The 13,384-nt window shown below is 42.2% G+C and overlaps 1 protein-coding gene across 1 annotated transcript in view; it reads right to left on the bottom strand.

Annotated features, from left to right (window-relative positions):
* The window catches only part of APP (amyloid beta precursor protein), a 226,775-nt gene that overhangs the window by 176,059 nt on the left and 37,332 nt on the right, over positions 1 to 13,384 (bottom strand). The window contains exon 2 of the mRNA XM_086462757.1: positions 9,462 to 9,629. Within this exon, the coding sequence (XP_086318883.1) occupies positions 9,462 to 9,581 (120 nt within the window). The 5' untranslated portion in view covers positions 9,582 to 9,629. The remainder of the gene's footprint in view (positions 1 to 9,461; positions 9,630 to 13,384) is intronic.

The raw sequence follows: 13,384 nt of genomic DNA, 5'->3' as shown, positions 1-13,384 counted from the left end.
AGCTGTAGCTCCTCAACACTCAAAAGCCACGCAAACCCTGCAAGTAGCCTCTCAGCTCTCAGGACCACCATTCCCCAGAAGAGTCAAACTTGGACCCATCCATCCACAGAGGGACACTTGCAGATCCTACGGCCACGGTTCACAGCCTTTAATTGGACACAAGTCTGATGTTGCCAGGGCATGACTCCTGCCTTATTCCATCTCTTGTCCATTTACTGCTAACACCTCTCCAAGAGCCAGTGCCAACACAAAAGCTGGACAAAGGAACTGACCTACCTTTGAAAACATCCCCCCCAAGAATAAGAACTGCATCATGGTGGAAACTGCCAGAAGTTAAAGAGGACCCAGGATGGCCTTTAGCAAAAGTGGGATAGAGCTGTGCCAGACTGAAGTGTCCATGGCAAGTGTGGTCTGAGAAGGTGGAGGAAAAGAAAACAGATTAGCATGGACATTTCCTCCTCAAAAGGGCTGATAGGTAACAGCAGTATATTTAGAATAGATTTTTCTTTACTTAAGGTAATCTTCACACTTCATGCCTCGTATCTCTTAGGCTTGTAATATTTATTAAAGGAACAGCTGCTATCAGTCCATCATCTCAGAGTTACATAGTGTAAGATGTGGGGGAGATGTATCTGTAAAGAAAATAGTAGACAACTTGCTACAGATAACTCTGTATCTTAAGAAGGATAAAAGAACAGTGAAACACAGCAGCAGAGGTCCACTGGTATTGTCCCCACCATGACACCTCCCATGCAACATCACATGTGCAGGAGAGGTAACGTCTCTACAGACCAACGCTACACAGCCCTCTCAGAAGTTTCCTGGGCTTCGGTAAGGCCAAGAGTTGAGCCAGTTGAACTTCGCTCCCTTCCCTAGGCACGCAGAGATACTTGTGCAAGCGTGGCCAGCCAGTACTTTTGTAACCTTAAGGAGCAAACCACAAGCACAGAGCACAGCATACTGATGATAATGTAAAACATTTTTGTCCTGTCTTTTGTATCTCCAATTTAGCAGATGTTTTTGACATCTTGATCACATGCTAAATGGTTGTCTGCTAGTTCAGCTATGAATCAAAAAAGGCAACAGAACTACCCTGCAGACAGCCATTGCATTCATATCTTTTAGAGGACAGAAGAAACAATCGTATTCCTGGCACAAAGACTATGCTGGTGGAGCCTGTCGATTAAGTTGAGCCATTCATCTAGTCTATCACATCTGTGAAATTCAAAATCAATCTACAGGAAAATGAGCATCGCAGCTTCATTAAACACTGTGGTACACATTTACCTAAATATATATTTATGCAGACAATCCTCATCCGTTTTCATCCTTTTTCCTCCCTCAGCCTCAAAGCAGAAGCACCTTCCTTCCATAAGAAAAACATGATACTTCAAAAGGAGTTGGAAAATTTATCACAAAAGCAACAACACACTAAGATACGGATGTTTTTAATTTAGTTTCTTTTCAAAACATGTAAAAAAAAAAAAGGTCTGCGTAGGGAAAAAAAATTATTATCAACAAAAAAGGCAGGCATTATCTTGCAATAAGATACTATGGTTTAACACTACAGTAATGACAGGATAAATATACCATCAGTAGCAGACCCTGCATTTCCAAAATCTACGCCTTCACTGAAGCAAATGAGATTTAAGGACTGGCACACAGAGCGAACTAATTCAAAGTCTACTGTGGGCCAAGAGATATGTAAAACAAAAGACCTCAATAATCAATGCAAAGAGTGCTAAGATAATGTGCACCCAAACTTTTAAGCACAACTGTACACATCTCAGGATATACCAACACGCATTTCTCTTGAAAATGTCATTTGTTTTTAAGGACAGTCTGTGCTGCCAAAAATCTGTATGTTTTCCATGATGTTCATTAAATGGATCGTTTTTCTCAGAGCAAAATGTATGGCTTTTTTAGGCTGCTGAATTTAGAGCAGCAGAGGTTTAAAATTCATTTTCTTCTTCAATACAGTGGCTATTTGGGTTGAGAAAACAGAAAGAGCGCATTATGCAGCCTAGATAAAAACAATTCATATTAGGATGAAAATGACAAGGTAACATGAACAGAAACCATCATCAAAGCAGCCAGACCATTTTCATCACGTCTCAAATTCTCTTCTCAGAAGAAAAGGCCAAACTACTTTTTTCTTTTTAAAATCATCAGCATCCCTGGCAGTTCAATGAACCCTTTAACAAATCTTCAGAAGCTCTCAACAAGGACAAAGACAGGAGAGAGGGGGAACCACTGCCATCAGTCCTGCCTGCCTGCTTGATTCTGCCTGGCATGGACCCCAAGGCAACAAGCACAGAAGGATTATTAGAGATGGTCGCAGTAGGGAGCCAAGCAAGTAAACCAAAATGAAGCTGTGGCAGTCATTTGGTGGCCCTTTTGGCCCATCCACAAAATACAGGACTTGAGGATTACTTTGAAGCTGAGAGTTGTGGGGTAAACTAATGTCAAAGCCTTATTACAGTCACATTCCAGCTTGTACTAGATCTGTCCAAGAAATGGTCTTGGGTTTCCACCAGCAAGTTACCTAAAACGTGGCATAAACACAGAAGATTTGACAAAATGACAGGAAGATAATTTTTGGAAGCATTATGATTAGAGATTAGAAATGTCAACACTGTTCTGTCAACAGTAATCTACTTTGCTATTTTCTGCTCCACCAAACACAAAGATGTAGTTAAGAGCACAGCAGCATGCATTTATAATTCATTTTTTTTATTTCTGGGGAGGACTTCTGTAGGAAATACACATTCAGTGCAAGATGTTCATGGATCTCAATGATGTTTAGAAAGAAAGTGGACACATGTCGTGATATCACAAAAGAAACCAAGCAGTCGTGGTGTGGTTTCAGAGATGCCAAGCATACCACCTGCCAAAGCCAACATACACTCTATATCTGAAAGTTATTCTAAGCATCTAGCCAAAGATGTCACAGCAAGCCAGCTGCTGATTAAAAGACAAAGCCAGATCTCCAGGCTCCCATGTTTACAGTCCATCCCCTCAACGATACCCACAACATCCAGACCCAAACCAGTTTTACTATAGTTTTGGTTTGGCCTTGGAAAAAAAAAAAAACAAAACAAAACAGTTCCATGCATACTTAAAATGGAAACGAGCACCTTCAAATCAAACCAAGTGGGTAAAAAAACATGCAACAGCAAAATTAATTTTTTGCCAGCTGTGAGTGTTTTTACAATTCATTTTGGACACTAAGTTCAGAACAGATGGCAAAATAATTTCAGTCCTTCAAGGAACTCATATAATGTACCTTAATTACTACACATAAAATTCAGTACATAGTAGCTGTTCAAAATTGCTAATAAAATGAAACACACCAACGTCTTCCACCTGAACACTCATTCCGTTTAAACAGGGAACTGAGCACACCTAAATTAACTTCCTACTCTGTGTGTGTTGGGTTTGTGTGGTGGGGTTTTGGTAGTGGGGGAGGGGCTACAGGGATGTCTCCTCTAAGAAGCTTCTAGAAGCTCTCCTGGCTTCAAGTAGGACCTGTCACTGGACAAGGCCAAGGCAATCAGTGATGGCGGTAGCACCTCTGTGATAACATATTTAAGAAGGGAAAAACCTGCAGCAGAAAGAGAAGGGGAGAGAGAAACAGCCCTGCGGACATCCAGGTCAGTGAGGAAGGAGCAGGGAAGGTGTGCTGGAGCAGAGATTCCCCTGCAGCCCTTGATGAGACAGCAGGCTGATCCCCTGCAGCCCATGGAGGTTAACGGTGGAGCAGATGCCCACCCACAGCTCGTGGAGGTCCCCACGCCAGAGCAGCTGACTGTGCCCAAAGGAAGCCGTGACTCCGAGGGAAGCCCATGCTGGAGCAGTCTGTTCCTGAAGGACTGCACCCTGCGGAAGGGACCCGCGCTGGAGCAGTTCATGAAGAGCTGCAGCCCACGCGAAGGACTCACACTGGAGAAGTCATGGAGGACTGTCTCCCGTGGGAAGAGCCTCATGCTGGAGCAGAGGAAGAGTGTGAGGAGCCCTCCCCCTGAGGAGGAAGGAGCAGCAGAAACAATGTGTGATGAACTGACCACAATGCCCATTCCCCATCCCCCTGGACTGCTGGTAGGGAGGAGGTAGAGAAATTGGGAGTGAAGTTGAGCCCAGGAAGAAGGTAAGAGTCGGGGGAAGGTTTTGTTTTTATTTCTCATTACCCTGCTCTGATTTGATCGGTAAAAAATTAAAATGATTTTTTTTCCCCTCAAGTTGAGTCTGTTTTGCCTGTCACCATAGTTGGCAAGTGAGCCCTCCCTGTCCTCGTCTTGATCCACGAGCCTTTCATTATATTTTTTCCCAGTGGGATAGGGAGGAGTGAGCAAGCAGCTGTGTGACGCTTGGTTGTCGGCTGGCCTTAAACCACCACACGCTGCTTATTCACGTGACTCTGAAAACATGTACTTCGCCCAAGGGCAGGCTCCAGATCAGTTTTATGAAAACTGTTTAGCAAGAAAAGGAGCGGACTGACCTCTGAAATGCACTTTCCTTCAACAGTAACGTGCCACCCTAGTGCTTGAACATGGGTGGGTGAGGGTATCTGGTTTACTACAGAAAATGACAACAAACAAACTCCAGGAGCAGCAGTCCCCACCTGTTTTAGGACATCAGCTAACCACTCATCAGGGGCTGTTAGGAAGAAACATGCCCCAGGGGACTAGTTATCCAGTAATTGTGTGGCAGTGTTTCTCCAACATCCCTCTAAAACAGCTGGTACTGCAGTGTCAGCAGCAGGACTAGATTGACCAATGGCTTGATTTGAAGTGTCAGCTAGTACACTCACAACACTTTAACGATTTTGGCACACACACAGGTGTAACCACTCCATTTACATCAACACAAAGTTGTTCTGGCACCTGCAGCACCTGCATTTAACAGCTGTTTCTGATCAAGCCCACATCACTCTACTTCTCAATAATGGGTACAATTAATACAGTGGCATGCTAGCTAGTTTGATATTAAAAGAAACCACTAGTAAATTGTACTTCTCTAACCAGCATCTCATTCCACCCAAGAAAGCTTGATTTTGCTCTATTTAAAAAAAAAAAGAAAAGCCAACAGCTTAGGCTGAACGCAGGAGAACGTGCAGATTTGAAGACAGAGAAGATGGATGTACTGTGCTTCCAAAACCACTTCTTGTGACTTCAGCAGAGTTCAACTGAAGTCAAGGAAGTTAGAAGGCAGCATTCAAGTATCTCCCATTTCCTTTCAAATAAGTAATGTACAGCCTGAGCTTTGTAATTTTTAAACTGTGTGATGTGTTGTCCAAATATAAATTCAGACAGTTCCTGTGCTGCACTGAGCTCCCACTCAAAAGAAGTGAAGCAACAACAAGCGACATAAATCTTTAAAACACGTAGGTGGTTCTGCTTATTTCCCATTCCTCCCTTTCTGCCCCTGCAATGCTCCTCTACTGCGGCTTCCTGCATCAAGACTTCAAAATCCACCTACGCTGGCAGTGGACGAGGAGAGGCAATAATGACAACCTCAAGGAAAAGCTACAAGGCTCCTAAGTACATCTTCTCTGCAGGAGAAACGTAAGTCGTTCTGTACTCCACGCACCTTCCAGCCCCATGCTCTGCCCACCATCCAGGCATCTGGCCTTGCATTGTCAAGAAAAGCTCTTTTAGAACAGCTTACAAGGAGGCAGAGGAATGCATCTACCTCTAAGTTCTGCTGAAAGGCAAGATAATTTTTTTGGTTTTTTTGAAAGATACCTTCAAGGAAGAAAACAAAGACAGAGAATACGTGGAGTATCATTTGGATTAACAGTGAGTGAAGAGGAGTTTCCTGATAAAATATACTAATTTTGTATTATTGTACAGCCAAGGAGCCACAGAGCAAGATCTCCGTTGTACTTGCTCACTGAGTTTCTGCCCGGTTGGCTCCTTTCGGTATGTCCCTTCTGGTCTTTCCCTGGTGTAGCAGGAGCTAGGTGGACAGGCTAACTCTACAGGATTTACCACAGTAGAACATCATCTTTTGCATTATAGCCATAATCACAATGCCTGGTGCAGAGCCACACAAGGTACCTGCAACAAAACCCAGGGTGGACAGATTTCTCATTAGAGATGCAGGGGTGGGGGAATCTTACCTTCCCCTGCTCCCTGTCGTTTCAGGGCTCTGCTCAGAGCTGGGGAAAAAACCCAGCACCTCAGCAGAGCAGTACTAACAACTGCTGCTACAGCAAAACCGAAGAACCGAGGAAGCTGCCATGGTGCATGAAGAACATAGATTCAGGAGGAGTACCTGTCTGCTTGATTAGCAGAGAGTATATGCTCAGCCTCTGCCTATACTAAGAAAAAACGCACCCCAAGAAGCAGCAGTCCTTCTTTTGGGGAAAAAGTAGCACGATCAAGAAAGAAAAGGAAGGAGCAAAAAGGTCATATTTGGCAAAAGTAATCAAAAAGGAAATTTCTACCTGCATACTAGTCCAACACATCTCAGCTTTGATGCCTATTGCTTCCTGCTAAGGGGAAAATACAAATTTGTCCCGTTCCCCGATAGCAAGCACTGTCTCACAGCCAAGGTAAACAGCAGAAGGCAAGGGGAAAACCACCTCACTTGTTACCCCCTGGATACTAAGCATATTTGGAGGATCAAGCAACAAGGGGTTCTCAAAAGCCAAGATGCCAGTTTGAGCTGCATTTACTAGCACTACTCTACAAATTAATTTGTTTGTTAGAAGTGGGTGCTTTTATCCAACTCTTCTGTTTCTCTTGTCAGGTCATGGGAAAGTTTAACAGAAGCAAAGTAGTAGTGCCCATTCCTGGCCAAAGCCAAAGCCCAAGCCCATCATGCTACGGATCTGGCCTCAGGGGCACAGGGAGGATTACGGGCAAGAGCTGTACAGAAGTGGGAGCTTCTTTCCATGCTGCTGAGATGGATCAGCTTCCATGTGGCTTTTTGTTTTAACTTGCTGTCAGCTGATCTGACCTTCCTAATATTTGCTATCCACTTCTGAATTTATTACCAGCACCAACAAAACAGGGGCTCACATGATTCCTCCTCACCCCCAAATCAGCTACTGAGAGAGCGCCCTGGTGCTGTCACATGCTCTTACACCCCAGACCAGCTTGCCTCTTGTCCACCAGTGTCCTACAGCCAGTTGTACTGTGCAGCTCAGGCGTGCGTGCGTGGGAAGGATGGGGCAGGAACAGCCAGGATACCGGCAGTTTCCCATGAACAAACAGAAAGCATACCAGTGAGCTCAACAGGGAAAGGGCTTTTGTCAGACAGATTCCCATGTTTTAACACACCACAGCAGAACTGCTCACTTCAAGTTAATGAAAGCACATTGCTTGATTACACACATGTAATAACATAGATTAACTAAAATCAGTAGATGCCCGTCCCACTTTTAGGGAGTAGACCTGCTAGCACCTTGCCCCATGACAGGGCAGAACCCCTAAGCTATGCTTTTAACTGTAGCTAAAGAGACAGCCTAAAATAGTGACATGATCATCTAATATTAAGCTAATGAACTGTCAGCACACAAATCACGGCTATCACCACCCTTGAGTTTGAATATTTACCCTAAAAACCTAAGTAAAAGAATATCTCTCCTCCTCCATTTCTCCAGTCGTGAGAAAATTCCATATTTGCAAAAAAATCCAGGTTAAAAAGGGACCTATAGAGTTCGTCCAGACCCTCCTCTGCTTCAACCAGGGCGTACATCTAAGCCAGATCAAGCTGTTCAGGCCCGTGCCCAGTTCAGCTCTTCCAGTCTCCAAGGATGGGGACTCCACAGCCTGCCTGCGTGCCTGTGCCACCACATGGCCACTCTCATGGCTCAGACCAGCACACCTTATACGCAGTCAAAATTTTCCTTATTCCCTTTGTCATCTAACAGTATATGGCTACTACATTCTGACTGCTTTTGCTTTCCTCTTCCCTTTATTTTTAAGGGGGAGGTTTTTGGGTTTTTTTAAATGCCATTCAAAATATCAAAATCACCTGACAGTCAGCTGAGATTTACAGCTCCAAGTCCTTGTTCTGAAATACTTCCTTATCTGCAGTATTTGTAATTGAATTGCCAACCTGCTGAGCTATTCATGCCTTAAAAGCACCCCAAACTTTCTACTCTTACTTCCTGTAAATTCACATATTTCTTTCTACAACTAGATAAAGACTTACTACCTTGTGGACTTTTATTCACTGATTCTCTACTTCCATCTTATTCCCTTCCTCACCCTCAATAATTTCACTATACATAAATCTACTTTACTTACATAAATCAAAGAAGACTACAGAAAACCAGAAGAAACCTCTGAAACCTTACTAGTAGATTAAGTTTGGTATTTTTGTAGTGGTAAACAAAAATGTTATGAATTTCACAAAGTAATACTCTCAGTAAAGACAAAGCTAGTAGCGAAGAATCAATTTTAGACATTACAGTATCTTCCTTAAAATTAATATTCTATACTATAAAGTCCAAACGCAGAAAAAACTGAACAAAATACTACAAGAAACAGAAGGAACAATCAATGGGTGAAAGGACAGGAACAAAGATGCTAAGACAGCAGAGATATGAAGAGTGTATCTTGCTTTCTAAAGAGGCTTTTTCACAGGAATTGGTTTGACATTCAGGAAGCAAGACAGCTACTGCTGTGGCAATAAGCAATAGCCCCTGCTTTTTTTTTTTTTTTTTTTTTTTTAAAAAAAAAAGCAGGGATGGTATAGAAAGACATAAGGACTAAAGCAACTCAAGCCATGCCCTTTTCTTTCATGGCATGAAATCCGCATTTTCTTGTCAAACTGTCACACACTGGTACGAGGTTATCACGCTGTCACAGCATGGAGACAAAACAAAATTAGATCCACAATCTGTTCTTAGGACATAAGCAAGTGGGTAATAAGTTCTGAAATATAAAACCAGTCATTGTGACTTTGTCTGTAGGGCAAGTTTTTTCCATTAAGAAACTGAATGGTTCAGTGTGTGGCAGAGACCAATAACACTGGACTTCCCCAATGTAGTTCAGTATCACAGTAGGATGACTGAAGACATGTTACAGCTACAGTTACATGAAGACACGTTGACTCCTTCAAGATTGGCCCAAAAAGAGCAAGGGCATTTTAAATAATAAACTGTCACCTCAGCTTTATTCAAAATACTTCATAAGCAAGAAGCTCATTGCGCCTACACTAGATGAAAATTATCCCCTAAGGGTAGAAAAGGGTAGAAGACAAAGGGACAAAATTATCCAACAACAGTCCCAGTGACTCCTCCAGCAACCAATTTTTAAAGATGTTTTAACAGGCTCTGGAGAGAACCTCTTTAAAAAAGACAAAAAGGCAACATAGCAGAAAAGGGGGGAAAAAAAAAAAAAAAAAAAAAAAAGAAAGGGAAGGGCCCTACAGACTCAGCTCTCCAGCACGCGCCTTGGTGCTCCGGAAGAACAACGACCGTAGTTGTTCCCAAGGATGGGACTTACTTCCTGGCAGTACTGGAGAATCCCTTCCTTTGTCCCGATGCAGGTCTTGGCACCAGAGGGGTCCGATTCCCACTTTCCATTCTGCACGTTCATGTGCATGTTGAGTTTCCCACAGAACATGGCGATTTGAGGCTCTGCCAGTAACCCAGCATTTCCATCAGCAGGTACCTGGAAGGAGAAGAGTGGGAGGGGGGGGAAGCTGTTTTAATCTCATGACTGACATTTCAGTCCATCCAAAGCAGGAACAGCTCTAGCCTGAACAAATCTGACCCAAACTCTAGGCTTCGCCATCTGCGGCAGCAAAGGCTGAAATTGTCCGAGTGAGGCAGATTTGAGAAATCAAAATAGAGTGGTAACAAAATGGTACTGCTAAAGGTGTAGCTCCCAGCAAAGTACTACAGAATACCATCTACCTGAACAAGCATTTAAATACCCAGGCTTGACACAGGCCAGCCGAAGTGCTCCCCCTCACCTCCTGCAGGCACGCTGCCTGACATCCCGACCTGCCCAGCACCACCCAGCTGCCTCCCTCCTTGTACCCAAAGCGCTGCTGGGGTACAGAGCCAAACATCAGAGCTGTCCTCAACTATTTCCCAATTAAATGCAACTCTGCAACATCCAGGAGCTTCCTACCTGCATTTATAAACCAACTCAACCCTCCTCCTCAACAAACCTCAACATCAGTTTAAACCGCCGCCATGAGACCACAGCATTAACAGAAATCAAGAGCTCTTTCAGCCCTCTGCCCTCCACTGTAGCCAACCTCAGATGGTAGAAAAGCTAAAAGTACTCGCTTCAGTTTTACCATCTGAGAAATACAACACACAGATACAGCTCCTTTTCGGGTTAGGTACCATTGCCCCTCAATGCTCCAAAGGCGAGACCGTCGCATTCGAGGTACAGCAGACTATGTGATTAGGTTTAAATACCTATTTTTAAACTTTTAATCCTTTACTAGAAGGCTTCTCAAGGGGAAAATGAAAAGCATTTTAAAAATTCATGAAAAACTGAAGAAACAGAATTACTTTCTTACAAGAGGTATGCAAACCTCGTATCTTAGTTCCCTCTTTGTTTAAACAAACATAAAAAAACTTCATGAATTTTATATGCCTACAGTAATAAAAAAATATCACACCAAGAAACATTGCAGGAGTCAGCATCTTAACTACCCTAATACATTAGTTTATATTGTAAGTTAAAATGACACAATTAAACCAAGTATTTGGGGGGGGGGGGGTGGGGTGTTGGATGGGTTTGTTTTGTTTTGTTTTAGAAAATGAGAGAACATTTATTTTCCCACCTTCCTTAAGATGTTAACATATTACCACAATTTAGCTTAAAAAAAAAAAAATAAAGCAGGAGCACTTCTACTGGCAGAAATTTCCCTTTACTATCGCAATTTCTCCTCTCCTGTGGAACAAGTAAGCTCTGCACAATTTAATAGCCAACCATCATTGTCCTTCCACTGGTTAATTAGAGAATTTTCCAGTAACTGGGATGACACCTTGTCTGGCTTGCCTTGATCAATAAAACTACTACATGCTTACTCCTTCTAACATCTTCAGACTCTTGAGAACATCTCAAATGTGACACATCTATTACAAATACTTGCAAAAAATCCTCCAAACTAGTAAATTTTTTTCCTTTATAGATGCAACACAGCCCTATCAAAATTTCAATAAAATAGAAGCGAGTCATTCCACAGGTGATACATGTGAATGAACTCTATTCAGAGTTAGCTCCTCCAACTGAGATCTCTATTAAATTAATAAAGTACACAGCAGTCATACTGTGGCAGATTTAAATTTTCGATTTTCACTCAAAATCCTAAGTTATAAATTTATGGAGACCTTGCCTTATGGCTTTACAATAAGGAGCTTTTTGGTATTTTTCCTGCCTTAGCTAGGAAGACAGCTAAAGTCTGGGAGGGGTGGGAAAAGTGGCCATTTACTTGAAGTGCTATCAATTTAACTCTAACAACATGACAACCTATGACTGTCTACTTAAAATCTCATTCCCTTCAGAAAAGACATGACATCTCCCAGCTTAATGAAATCACCAGAGCAAGGCATGATCACATTTAGTTTTCTGTCTTTTGAGCTGACAGGGTCATACTAATGAACTGCTCAGCATATCACTTCATCTTATTGATTAGGACAACTAAATGTTTCTAATCATAAAGAAATACAAGAGCAATTAACAGACACTGTAAACAGAACTAAAGCATTTAGATCATGAATAATTAAAAAACTTGCTTCCCCAGTTGAACTCTGTTAAGAGTGTCCTTAGAGCAAGGATAGTAGGTTAATAGATTTGTCTGTTACATCTCCGGCTAAGATGCAACACTGAGCTTTCAAATTGACTTTTTGTAAACAACTGGAGTGGAAATAACATCTTTTTAAACATTTTAGATCAGGGGAGGGGAAAAAAAAAAAAAGGAGAAAAAAAAAAAAAAGACAGACACATTAAATTATTTAATATCTGAAGGTAAGTGCCTGCTACCACTGAGTAGCTCTGGTGTTTAGACTGAAAGCTACTTATCTTTAGCAATAAGCAGCAATTTTACACATTGCATTTTCAGCATTGTACCTGTGAAACTTGAGTGACATTGCGAAGTTTTAACCGGAGAACAGACTCATTGTTAAGATAGCTTTTGTGCTAAGTCTCTGCTCTTTCTATAAATATGTCTCTAATCCAAGATTTTTGCCATCTGATATTTCATTTCTGAAGAAAATAAGAAGTTGATCTGCTATGGCACTTTTTCTGATTGGAAACTGGCAATTTCCTGCTTATCAAGAAATTACTCTTGCCACCGAATCCACAGAAACAGCTGACACTGATGGAGGCTTTTCTGTAGAGATGATGGTCAAAACACAACACTCAAGCCGAGGAGCATTTTTTGATGGCAGGGCAAAGGAGGGAGGTGTTACCAGATCTGACCTTACTTATCTTAGATTTAGAGCTTCTGCTGGGCCTTTTGACAACACCTGAGCAAGATACTCCTATTAAGGGTGTATGACTACAAGATTTCCCATCACTCCATTTTGCAAGCCTTGCAATGCTTCACAGCATTGTTACTTCCATTTTCCCCAAGAGTGCACGTCACACAGTGAGCGACAGTGATTCGAACATTAAAAAAAACAAAAACATATAAATTTTTCACATCATTGGCCAAAATGCTGCAGCTACTGCATTAAGCTATATATTGCACTGTGCGCTTCTACATAACATTTTCCTCTGCAGTCATTTGGACTACAGTATACACAGGAAACAGCTGAATTCCATGAAGCTAAAAATCCATTCTTGGTCCAAAATAACTAATTATGCTAAAGAACAGATAGTTAAGGAGATTTTCTGGTTTCTTCCCATTTCTCTACGCAGCCCTCCATGGCAAGCCTACATAACACACGGCCTTTTGTTAATTTTACCAGAGCAAGGTAGCAAACGAAAACTTGGTAGCAAGATACACCACGCTGCTCCTCTTGCTAGTGTCCCACCACCAAAACCAAAAGCATTCTCAAAGCACCTGCTGAAAAGGGTGCCTGGAAGAGATCAGGTTTTGTAGCCTTGATTTTATGCTATCTATTTTAACCCAGGGAACATTCCTACAGTAAGTTAAATAATGAATTCAAGAAAGCATGGTTGCCATTTAACTTTATAAAGCTGATGGATACGAGAGAAGGAGAGACACGTGAAGCCTCTCAGGCTCCTTTGGTCTGGACTGGCACTGGTGGGGGACTCCAACATTTACTGCCTGTGCCTCCTCTCTAACCTGGGGTTCTCTCCCACCTATACAAATTCCAGTTTTATAAACATTTCAGTAGTTCCTTATGTTTTAATAAAATCATCATGACAAGTAATCCCGAGTTGGTACGGCATGCATGCAAATTTCCAACCTTGCATTGTAATACTGCTCCCGCATT

The sequence above is a fragment of the Leptosomus discolor genome, chromosome 1, assembly GCF_034619465.1.
Source record: "Leptosomus discolor isolate bLepDis1 chromosome 1, bLepDis1.hap2, whole genome shotgun sequence".
Lineage (NCBI taxonomy): Eukaryota > Metazoa > Chordata > Aves > Leptosomiformes > Leptosomidae > Leptosomus > Leptosomus discolor.
This window is presented reverse-complemented; position numbering and strand designations above follow the sequence as displayed.